The 12,121-nt window shown below is 39.1% G+C and overlaps 1 protein-coding gene across 2 annotated transcripts; it reads right to left on the bottom strand.

Annotated features, from left to right (window-relative positions):
- Positions 1 to 1,879: 1,879 nt before the first annotated feature.
- LOC135157722 (uncharacterized) lies at positions 1,880 to 11,914 on the bottom strand. Of its 2 annotated transcripts, none has more exons than XM_064114436.1 (2): positions 11,546 to 11,914; positions 1,880 to 10,612 (listed from the first exon to the last, which is right to left on the bottom strand). In XM_064114436.1, the coding sequence occupies exon 2, from the start codon at positions 10,256 to 10,258 to the stop codon at positions 6,374 to 6,376; it is 3,885 nt and encodes a 1,294-aa protein (XP_063970506.1). In that variant the 5' UTR covers positions 10,259 to 10,612; positions 11,546 to 11,914; the 3' UTR covers positions 1,880 to 6,373. The 2 variants fall into 2 exon arrangements, 1 of the variants encoding a protein (XP_063970506.1); XR_010296699.1 differs by having other exon boundaries at positions 4,235 to 4,532; positions 5,466 to 11,914.
- Positions 11,915 to 12,121: the final 207 nt, after the last annotated feature.

Here is a 12,121-nt window from a genome sequence, read left to right as displayed (position 1 = left end):
ATTTACAATTTTAAGAAAAATCTACAATAATTTAGCATTGTATTAAATTGAGCGCCTCAAGGAGAGCAAATTCTAGGAGAGCCAAATAAATGCCTCTAGGAGAGTCATTTATTGAGCTCCATGGAATTATAAACATGAAAGACTCATCTCTGCGCCATCAATTTTAGAAGTACATGTATTCCAAAGACCAAGTGAACTTACTCCATACCTTTTTTTATAAATATGATTATGTGCTGTTTATCATTTATAATTGAATCATTGATTCACAATCCCATGTATTTTCCTTCATGTGCAAATGAAATTTTACAACACTCTGAAATGTATTGTTATTCACTGCACTGATTATTTTTCCCTCCATTGTTTTTCTTTAATCTACATATACATCGCATCTACCAGCAAAGAACGTGTGCCAGTACAGGAGAGGAAGGTACCTATCACATGTAACCTCTACAGAGGCAGTGAGGACACCAAGATATTCAAGCAAGTTATCCTTTTTGTAAGAAAATTTTCCGATTTGTACATTTTACGATTAATTTTTATTTTAACCTTTGTACACATTTAGAGTATCAAGGCTTACAAAATGGACAAATTAAATGTTTGCCCCAAAATCATTGTGGGATAGGTGGATTTCCTAGGGAAAAAGTTTTACCGGCAACCTTATAGGAGGCTTGTCTAGGCTTCATGATGAAAATACAATGTAAAAATTATAGTAAAAATGATCATCATGGGATCCTCTAGGCTAGCCAGTGACATGTGCCATAGGCCCATGCCCATCATTTTATTTCATGCTTTTGCATAACCAATGGCGTGGAATTGGAATTGGTAGTATAATTTCAGATTGACCTCCAAGATGAAACATGCACAATTAGTCTGAACTAAAATAACATTTCCTGAATTTGTCTTAAATCCGGAGGCTGAGGTAATTTTTTTTCTTGGAAATTATTATTTTTGTTTACCTCTGACTTACCAGTATGTGTAGGGGTACCGTAGGCGAATAATTAACTCTTAGATAACATTTTGTATTTAATTGTTTGTTTTTTTAGATTTGTCTTGCATATCTAAACATGCTCTGATGCTAGCAGATAATGTGCAACATAGACTCCTAGATAATAATAAACATTAATTTATATAGCGCAGCTTTTATATGGATATAATCAGCTGCGCTTGTTCAGAGCTCTTTTTACTTATGTCTATACAGCATATTTTCTTAACTAAAGAGATGTGTTTTTAATTTTGATTTGAAGAGATCCAATGATGGAGAGCTTCTTATATCGATTGGCAGGCTATTCCATAGTTTGGGGGCAGCATGTGCAAATGCACGATCACCAAGTTTGACTTTTGTTTTGTGAAATGGGATCTGAAACAATAAATTATATGTGGAACTTCGCAAGGTTCCGACTGTGTGATTGGGTTTTAAGTTTGTGTAATTCTTTAATGTAATGTGGGGCTTGACCGATTAATGATTTATATACAATTAACAGAAGAGGTGTCCTGGAACTGAACTTTGGGACACGGTAGATAAGTCTTTCACATGAATTTTAGACTCTTTGTAACTTAGAAATAAGACTATCACATATATGTATGCAAACATACATAGTCAATGTCTTTATTATTAAAATAAAAGTATAGGGTGGGGGCAATTTCATCTCTGCGATATCAATTTCAGAAGTATTCCCAAGGCCATGTGAACTTACTCCACATATTGTAATAAACATGATGATGTGCTGTCTATCATCTATAATATCATAGAAATGTGGAACTTGAAAGAAGTTTTACTATCCCATGTAGTTTCTTCATGTGAAAATAGAATTTTACAACACTGAAATATAGTATTAATCACTGTACTTTTTATTTTTCTTTCCATTTTCTTCTTCTAATCTTCAGATACATCGCATCTACCAGCAAATATCAAGTGCCAGTACAGTAAAGGAAGGTACCTGTTTCACGTTTACTCTTCAGAGGCAGTGAGGGCCCCAAGATCTCAATAAACAATAATTTAAAACATAGACTCCCCTATTACTCCTTTAAAGGTGTACACATTATTCATTGAAGGCAAATACTTAGATATGCTGATTGTCCAGTGCATAATTGCATATCCTCATGAATATTCTTTTCTATAGCATTATATTCAAATTTTGTCCCCAAGCTAAGTTGTAAGAACTGGATACATATTTACTGTGTAAGTTAATAATCGATGTTGACACATGATACAAGAATAATACACAGCTTGTTACATGTACATAGTTTGTAACATAATTTTTTTCATTTAATTTCTAGTTTTAATACCATACAGATATGTTTTGTGACTTTTGTCATTCTCTGATGTTATTTTTGTACAGATTTCAAGAGTCTGAGGGATTGATTTTCTAGAGCAAGTTTGCAGTCCAATACTGGATATTATTACCCCAGTTCTCAACTGGATCCCAGTTGATTCCAGTATTCCAATTTCCATATTGAAACCAGTTCGCTTAGCTGGAATCAACTGGTACCAGTTGGATGAACTGGTCCTTGACTGTTTCTTTTGACCTGGGTAGGGGAAGCCATGGACATTGTCGAAATGTACAGGAGTTTGAAGGAGGAGGAAATGAACAGTGCAGAATAAATAATTCGACAAGTAACTTCAACAAGCCCGGTGACGGAGAAGCGTCTCAATGCATTCGGAAAAAAGCTTACGTCAGAACTGTCGCCGAAAGTAAGTGAGCTTTCTAACATATTATGGAAGAGCCGTGGTGTAGTGTTTCTGACTCTCGCCTTGTAAACAGAGGGTCGTGTGTTCGAATCCCACCGCTGTCTAGCGTCTTTTGGCAAGGCGTAAATCCACACTTTGCCACTCTGGACCCAGGTGGTAAATTGGTACCCGGTAGAATGCGAAAGATATTGTATTTTTGAATTTGCCAGCGCCATAATGAGGCTGAGATGAATGCAAGGAATGCTTCCCAGGGAGTGGACATTTTGCACTATTCGTGCGGGATTAAAATGAATCCAATGACCGGGGTAATAATATACTGTAAAGTGCTTTGAGCCATTATAGGAAAAGCGCTATATAATAAATTGCTGTTATTATTATTATTATATTATTAAATCTCTGTGTTATTACATCTCTGTACTGACATTCAAGTATGACAATCGCAGCAGCGGTCGTGGAAGAAGTCGTGGACATGATCAGTGTAGATGTGCGACATATAGGCGAAGCAAATGTCATACTACATGATACAACTGTGGTGTTAAAGGACATTATTTGCGCGGGAGTGCAGTCAATCAGAACAACAATTCAATGTGGGTGCACAACATACCCAATATCAGATGTCGGGAAACTAGTGGTGACCGGGTCATCCGGCTCGACGCCGGTCACACCAGATATATAAATTTAAGTGAGAAGGAGTGGAGCCGTCTGCATGTCAGCATCAGTCAAAGGGAAGGTGAATGAAACCAATGCGAATGTGTTGATCGACATTGGTGCTGCGGTAACCATCATTTCCCAGACATTGTACAATGAAATACCACTTCATCGCCGACCTCCACTCACTAAACCTTCCGACATGATCCTTATCAAAGCAGCAGACTAAAGCTTAATAGATGTAAGTGTGCAGGCAACATTCCATTTCAACATTAATGGAGGTGTTTTTACATGGAATGCTTTTGTGGCCCCTATACATGACGACGCTTTAATCGGATTTGACTTTTTGTATCATTTTGAATACATAACTGAAGCCAGAAGTGGAATGATAATTGCTCGTTTGTGTGTTCCAAATGTTGCAAAAATAGTTACGCTCAACTCATCGGTTCCCCCACATAGCGAGACTGACTGTTGGACTTGTGCAGAAAATCGCTGTGAGCAGTTGCAGTGATGTTATTATTGATCATTTGCCCGTTGGACTTAGCAAAATGGATACTGAGTTGGTTGCCGCCACACTGTATACCGTGGAGCAAGTCAAATAGGGTGCTCCAATACGATTGATAAATTTTATCAATGGAGAGTACGCAAGTGATATTAGCGATCTCCCTGAAATTGATAATCAGGATAACTCTCAGCGTGTCACAAGTGTCACTGGAACTAGCAGAATACCGACAACTCCAACACCGGATATGAAAATTGAGCAACATCTAGACAAGAATTTGAATGATTAGAGCGGGACGTGAAAGCGAAAGCTGAGTGACAGAAAATGAAAAAGAGGAAGATGAAAAGTACGAAATTATAATGTTCGAGTAATCATTAATTCAAACTATGGACAATTGAAATCCCCATAAGGCATTGTAGCTGCAGAATCAAACCCCAGAATCGACAAAGTTCAAACGCACATCAGCAACGACACCCGACGACAAAGAATAAATCCAAGCAACGCCTTGTACAGTTGAATGAACGTTTATTCTCAATATATACATGCACCTTGTGTGCGACGTATCATAAGCGGGTGTATGGGTGTGGTCAATCGTGTGAGCGTGAGAACATGTGTGTGTGTGTGTACGTGCGTGTTTGTGTCACAATGCATGCATGTTTCACAATACGTGCATGTTTCACAATACGTGGTTTACTGCAAGAGACAGACAAGAAAATATATACATATTTACAATAACATCATGGCATGAAGGGTATGATGCAAATAAAATATAGTAAATCAATAAAATACATAGTGCAAAATGATAAATAGATAAATCTACATTATAAGGTCTAAAATCAAGACTAACTCTGTGCTTCTGTAGTCATAGATTCTCAATAGAATGTATCTTAGGTCTTTAAACTTTTAACAATGTAGCCTTCTCAGAAATGTGTTGTTTTTGTGTACCTTATGAGGTCATAAATAAACAGAAGAAATAAAAACATTATTATATTATAAGTTTCGTTCATATTGTAAGAACAGTTATCACAAATTATTGATCGAATTTGACTCAAACTCTAAATGAATGTAATTAATTGTAATTTGCTTGCATTTATCAGCAGTTGATATATATATACAGATATAATTATTTAGTGAACAGTCCAAATATGATTAATTATCTTGAACTAATGAAATAATAATAATGATATTAACTCAGGTATAAACTTAATAATATAAATGTATATGATAAGGAAATAATTATAAACTGTATTTGTACCCTGTGTGCACAACATCAAATATACGTATTTGTTGTAAAAAGAAATCATAATGAATAAGTGAATAAGTAAATAAAATACTTGGTTATAGTTAACCTTTCAATAAACGTGGAATACACCTGTATAACTCAAATTAGGTTCATAGTTTTGTCAGCATCTCTCACTTCACTATGCTTGCTACAGACAGTATAATACAATATGCATATAGTTCAGTACTGTAAAGAGAATCATGAAAACTATTCGCCATGCCAATTTTCAGGCATGAATTTAGACAGAAAATTACACAAACTTTGAATACTTATACAACAAAATATATATATGATCATAACAGCAATAATGTATTCTACAAAGTTATACAAGTTTTGTAACTTACCAACTTTTGGCTCTCTGGGATTTTGACAACTTTCCTCAGGACATAACTTGAAAAGTGTTTCTTAAATGTTGAGATCTTAATGGCAAGCACACCAGTACAGCATGTGTGTCTATGATCTTGACTTCTATTCAATTGAGGCTTTGTTTTACATACCCCACTCCACGCCCAAGCTTATCCCCCAAGGTGGATGGTCAAAAACAAGAAACAAAGGACTCTCTATTGACCAAAGTGATTTTCATGGACTTAGTGCGCTTGGGTTGGTCAAGCAGGCATACCACTGCACATACTAACCATAAACATTATATTACATTACAGTAATGTATAAGTGGACAGGAAGTATACAGAGAGAAAGAAAGAGAGAGAGAGAGAGAGAGATAGGGCGAGGGGTGCATTATACTTAAACATATTCAAATTATACATAAAAACATTGACTACGACAGAAGTTATAACTGGTTACATGAAGTATTAACCAACAATCTACATTTTATCATAAATTCGATAACTTTATGGAATCTGCCGCAACATGCCCGGCCCCAAATGAGGCTCTATACCAAAGACTCATTTCGAATATTCTTATTAATGCGGCAGTTAATTTAACGAAGATCAAGCCTAATAAACTATAAAATAATTCCTTATTGAATTATCATATAAACTTGACTCTGAAGAAGGAAATAAAGATAACCATTGAATTAATCCTTGTTGACTAAACTCCCCTTTGTAATAATTACCGCATAATGCAAATAAAGTGATTGGTTTAGGACTTATCAAATATTGCTTACCATTGCCAATGAGCTGCCATTTCAATATAAATTATTGCCGAAATATTAAATCTAAATAGGATAAGCACAGACGACAAAGTGAATGATGGTTGAATGCGATAATTAAATTTGCAGCACAGATTTGGTAACTTATTTCGCAGCTTCTAGCAAGCACAATTTAGAGATTGGCCTCTTGTATTGACTAGGCCCAATGCGCACCTCAACTTGTCGCACGCGTCCATGTTTGTCAGGGTAGGTGTCACATATCCGACCAAGTGGCCACTGACCTCGTGGGAGACTGTCATCAGCCATGAGGACCAGATTATCAGTTTTGAAGTTAATTTCTTCCTTTGTCCATTTTTGGCGCTGTTGGAGAATGGGGAGGTATTCCCTGACCCATCTTCTCCAGAATTGGTCCGCCAAGTATTGGACCTGCCTCCATCTTCGTCGTAGAAGGCAGTCTTCCTTTGTGAAGATGCCTGGAGGTGCCGTCAGGTTCCTGTGGTATGACAGGAGATGGTTGGGAGTGAGGGGCTCCAGATCATTTGAATCTGAAGTCAAAGGAGTTAAAGGTCTTGAATTCAAGATTGCCTCCACTTCAGACATCACAGTGATGAAACCCTCATCCGTCAACGTTTGGTTCTTCAGAAGGATTCCTAAGATCCTTCTGACGGATCGAATGACACGCTCCCAGATGCCACCCATGTGGCTGGCACCTGGAGGGTTGAATTCCCAGTCAATTCCTCGTTGGGCCAGGTATCTGTTTACTTTCTTGGAGTTGACTTGGGCCAAGTTTTCTTTTAGCTCGCGTTGAGCACCTCGGAAGTTTGACCCGTTATCACTCCAGATTTTCGCCGGCTGGCCTCTTCGATTAATGAACCTCCGGCGGAGAGCATTGATGAATGTTTCTGTTTCGAGTGAATTGGCTACTTCAAGATGCACAGCCCTTGTAGCCATGCATGTGAAGATACAGCCATACCTTTTCACCTGGGATCTACCTTGCTTGACGAAGAAGGGACCAAAGAAGTCCACACCTGAATTGTGGAATACAGGTGTCCCTGGTGTTACCCTTTCCTTTGGTAGATCTGCCATGAACTGGGTGCCGCGAGGTACATTCCTCCTCTTGCACTGAAGGCAATGGCCCAGAATCCTTCTGACTTCTGCGCCTCCCTTTAAGATCCAATATTTGGACCTAATGGATGCCCATGTCATCCCTGCACCAGAATGACCCACTTGCTTGTGGTGGTGCTCTATTAGCAACCGTGTCACATGGTGATGATTTGGCAAGATGAGAGGATGTTTGGCCTCGTCCCCAATCGGAGCTCTGTCAAGTCTCCCTCCTACTCTTAACATCCCATCCTTGATAATGGGATTCAGCTTCCTGAGAGAAGTCTTTGATGATGATGATCCATTAAAGGCAGATGGGAAGACCTGCCTTTGTACATGCTGAATGAGTGCTCGTTCAGCCTTCTTCAACTCATGGACTGTCAAATCACCAGTTAATGAGTGCGAGTCGTCTTTCTTGACTCGGGAATGAAGATGATCCTTGACTCGCAAAATCCACGCAACTGCCCTTTTCAGCCGGTCCCATGTTGAGTACCTGTCAATCAATGGATCAATGACTTTGTCCTCAGCAGTAATCGTGAAGACATTCTTCTTGACTTCGGGATCTTCTCCTGATAGTTCGCCATCAAGTGAACTCTTCCTTGATTCAGGAGAAATGGGGCACCTCGGCCACTCAGATTCACCTTTCTTCAGGAAGGCTGGGCCATCCACCCATCGAGACAACATTGTTGCTGGAACTCCTCTGGAACCATCATCAGCAGGGTTATGTCCATCAGTCAATGTGACTGAGCCTTCCATAGTCATTTTTGCCCTCCGATCCTCAGTGGACTCAGTAGGTAGATTTGCTTCATCTCCTTGCATCTTATCGATCTGCCAGAACCTTCCCAGCTGAATGTGTAGCTGGCTTCCAACGGTCACATTATTGACCGAGCCATTTCTGGGTGTAAACCTGGAACTTGTTGGTCCCATAACAGTCCATCCAAGTGGTGACCGAATTGCATAGGGCTCCTTCCTCTTACCTCTTCGCTCTTCCTCTACCCAGAATGCTTCAGGGACATCAGAGCCAATAAGCAACCTTATGTCACTCTGAGCTACATTCGGGAGTTCTATTCCCCGAAGATGTGGCCATTTGTCCACATCTTCTCGAACTGGGATACTCTGACGTGAAGTTGGTAACCTATCGACCGTCCATAGAGAAGGTATTTCTAACTCTACATCGCCATTGAGGCTCTGGATGGACAAAGACACCTCCATCCCCTTCTGAGATGAAGCATTATTCACAGTTGTCAGCTTGAAGGAGGTGTTCCTACCGACCACCCCAAGTTCATGTATGAGACCATGCTCACAGAGCGATACGTCACTCCCGTTGTCAAGGAGCGCCCATGTCGTAACATCTTTATCTCCATTAACAACTCTGACAGGAACTACTCTTAAGGAGACTGCCCTCCTGCCACCAACCGCATGGGAGGTACCTTCATTCGAGTTCCCAGCCCCAAGTTGCAGCTCTCCTTGTTCAGGATCCTTATCCTCCTTTGGCTGGAAGTCAAGATGGATTAGGGTGTGATGCTTCTTGCCGCATCCTTCTTTTCTGCAAACGCCCTTGTTTTTACAATCCCTTGCTGCATGGGACGGTTTCAAGCAATTGAAGCACAGCTTCTTCTGTTTCACAAGAGCGTGTCTCTCCTTTGATGATTTCCTTTTGAAGTCATCGCAGTCTCCTAATCCATGCCCAGTCATACTGCAGCAAGGGCACTTAGCAGTTTGGGCTTCTTTTGCAGTGCTAAAAACTGCACCACTTCTTGGTTTGGTTGAGGATTTTGCTGGCTGCTGTTTACCAGGCTGACCCCTGCCAATGTGCTTACCAAAGACATTGCTGGCCACCTTCGCAGTCTGTTCCACAAAATCAGTCATGTGACTGAAATTTGGGATGACGGCCTGTTCCATAAGTGAGTGGGCCTTCGATGCCCACTGTCCTTGTAAGTGAATAGGTAAGAGCTCCTGTATCTTGAGTAAGGTTTCTGTCGTACTCATGTCTGCAGTGTACCCTAACTGAGATGTTGTGATCTGGCACCTTCTCATGTCCCTTGCCAGATCCCACAAGGCTTGGCTGTCACTAGATCGTATATGTGACCGTTTTAAAACTCTTTCAACATGAGCGCGGGCGACAATATAGTTGCGACCAAATTGATCATGAAGAATTAGCTTCGCACGCGCATATCCTGCACTCGCTTCCAGAAGGATGCAGTTTTCTATGGCATCGCGCGCCTTACCTGTGCAGAACTGTATAAGATAATTTAAGCGCATCCTATCATCATTCACCTTATCCCCTATGTTCACCTCAAAGGTATTCATGAATTTCCAGTAATCGACTGGATTGCCAGAAAAGGGTTGAATATCTGGTTTTGGCAAACTCATAGCCATAGCAAGCATATTTGCAATTCCTAGATCACTCACCTTATTTGCTTGACCTTTCTTGTCCCCATCATGGCCTGCCTGCCCCTTCTGAGCACCCGCCACAACCTTGTCTGTATTGGGGATAAAATCATTTGCATTCACATTCAATACATTTTCCTTGCCCCCTTCAGGAGTTTGTGCCTGTTGGTTGCACCATGCCTGCGTTCTGTGATCTATGTCAGGCTCAGGCATTCCCGAAAGAGGCAAATTTCTGTTACCTTCTAATACATATTGTTCATTTTCGGCCTCTTGCCACAATGCCGCTTCAGCCCTGGCGTTCTCCAGTTCGTTTTCCGCTTTCATTTTATCCATTTCCTCTTTCAGTTCGAATTCCTTTTTCCTAAGTTCTTGTTGTTTGAGCAATTGTTCTTGTCTTTTCCTTGCGAGCTCCTCCTTTATTCTTGCTTCCCGCAGCCTTGTGCTGGCAGTTGTACTGGCCCTTGATGCTGCCTTCGATGATGTCGACCTTGTGTCGTCCTTCTCGGCAGCGACGTCCATTTTAAGATCTGCGTTCATTCACACCTTGATACACAGTCGAAGACGTCCGAAGTTATAAACTGTGAGGACGTCCAAAAGTTGTAAACTTTGAGATGTAGCTGCAGAATCAAACCCCAGAATCGACAAAGTTCAAACGCACATCAGCAACGACACCCGACGACAAAGAATAAATCCAAGCAACGCCTTGTACAGTTGAATGAACGTTTATTCTCAATATATACATGCACCTTGTGTGCGACGTATCATAAGCGGGTGTATGGGTGTGGTCAATCGTGTGAGCGTGAGAACATGTGTGTGTGTGTGTACGTGCGTGTTTGTGTCACAATGCATGCATGTTTCACAATACGTGCATGTTTCACAATACGTGGTTTACTGCAAGAGACAGACAAGAAAATATATACATATTTACAATAACATCATGGCATGAAGGGTATGATGCAAATAAAATATAGTAAATCAATAAAATACATAGTGCAAAATGATAAATAGATAAATCTACATTATAAGGTCTAAAATCAAGACTAACTCTGTGCTTCTGTAGTCATAGATTCTCAATAGAATGTATCTTAGGTCTTTAAACTTTTAACAATGTAGCCTTCTCAGAAATGTGTTGTTTTTGTGTACCTTATGAGGTCATAAATAAACAGAAGAAATAAAAACATTATTATATTATAAGTTTCGTTCATATTGTAAGAACAGTTATCACAAATTATTGATCGAATTTGACTCAAACTCTAAATGAATGTAATTAATTGTAATTTGCTTGCATTTATCAGCAGTTGATATATATATACAGATATAATTATTTAGTGAACAGTCCAAATATGATTAATTATCTTGAACTAATGAAATAATAATAATGATATTAACTCAGGTATAAACTTAATAATATAAATGTATATGATAAGGAAATAATTATAAACTGTATTTGTACCCTGTGTGCACAACATCAAATATACGTATTTGTTGTAAAAAGAAATCATAATGAATAAGTGAATAAGTAAATAAAATACTTGGTTATAGTTAACCTTTCAATAAACGTGGAATACACCTGTATAACTCAAATTAGGTTCATAGTTTTGTCAGCATCTCTCACTTCACTATGCTTGCTACAGACAGTATAATACAATATGCATATAGTTCAGTACTGTAAAGAGAATCATGAAAACTATTCGCCATGCCAATTTTCAGGCATGAATTTAGACAGAAAATTACACAAACTTTGAATACTTATACAACAAAATATATATATGATCATAACAGCAATAATGTATTCTACAAAGTTATACAAGTTTTGTAACTTACCAACTTTTGGCTCTCTGGGATTTTGACAACTTTCCTCAGGACATAACTTGAAAAGTGTTTCTTAAATGTTGAGATCTTAATGGCAAGCACACCAGTACAGCATGTGTGTCTATGATCTTGACTTCTATTCAATTGAGGCTTTGTTTTACATACCCCACTCCACGCCCAAGCTTATCCCCCAAGGTGGATGGTCAAAAACAAGAAACAAAGGACTCTCTATTGACCAAAGTGATTTTCATGGACTTAGTGCGCTTGGGTTGGTCAAGCAGGTATACCACTGCACATACTAACCATAAACATTATATTACATTACAGTAATGTATAAGTGGACAGGAAGTATACAGAGAGAAAGAAAGAGCGAGAGAGAGAGAGAGATAGGGCGAGGGGTGCATTATACTTAAACATATTCAACTTATACATAAAAACATTGACTACGACAGAAGTTATAACTGGTTACATGAAGTATTAACCAACAATCTACATTTTATCATAAATTCGATAACTTTATGGAAATTGCCGCAACAGGCATTTCTTTTCCCAAATGGGATATTACTCTCTCTAACTGGACATTCAAGT

This window comes from Lytechinus pictus, unplaced genomic scaffold (genome assembly GCF_037042905.1).
Source record: "Lytechinus pictus isolate F3 Inbred unplaced genomic scaffold, Lp3.0 scaffold_19, whole genome shotgun sequence".
NCBI lineage: Eukaryota > Metazoa > Echinodermata > Echinoidea > Temnopleuroida > Toxopneustidae > Lytechinus > Lytechinus pictus.
This window is presented reverse-complemented; position numbering and strand designations above follow the sequence as displayed.

Bases quoted from the DNA above. Each gene is read 5' to 3' on its own strand.
- LOC135157722 (XM_064114436.1), bottom strand. From the start codon at position 10,258: ATGAACGCAGATCTTAAAATGGACGTCGCTGCCGAGAAGGACGACACA.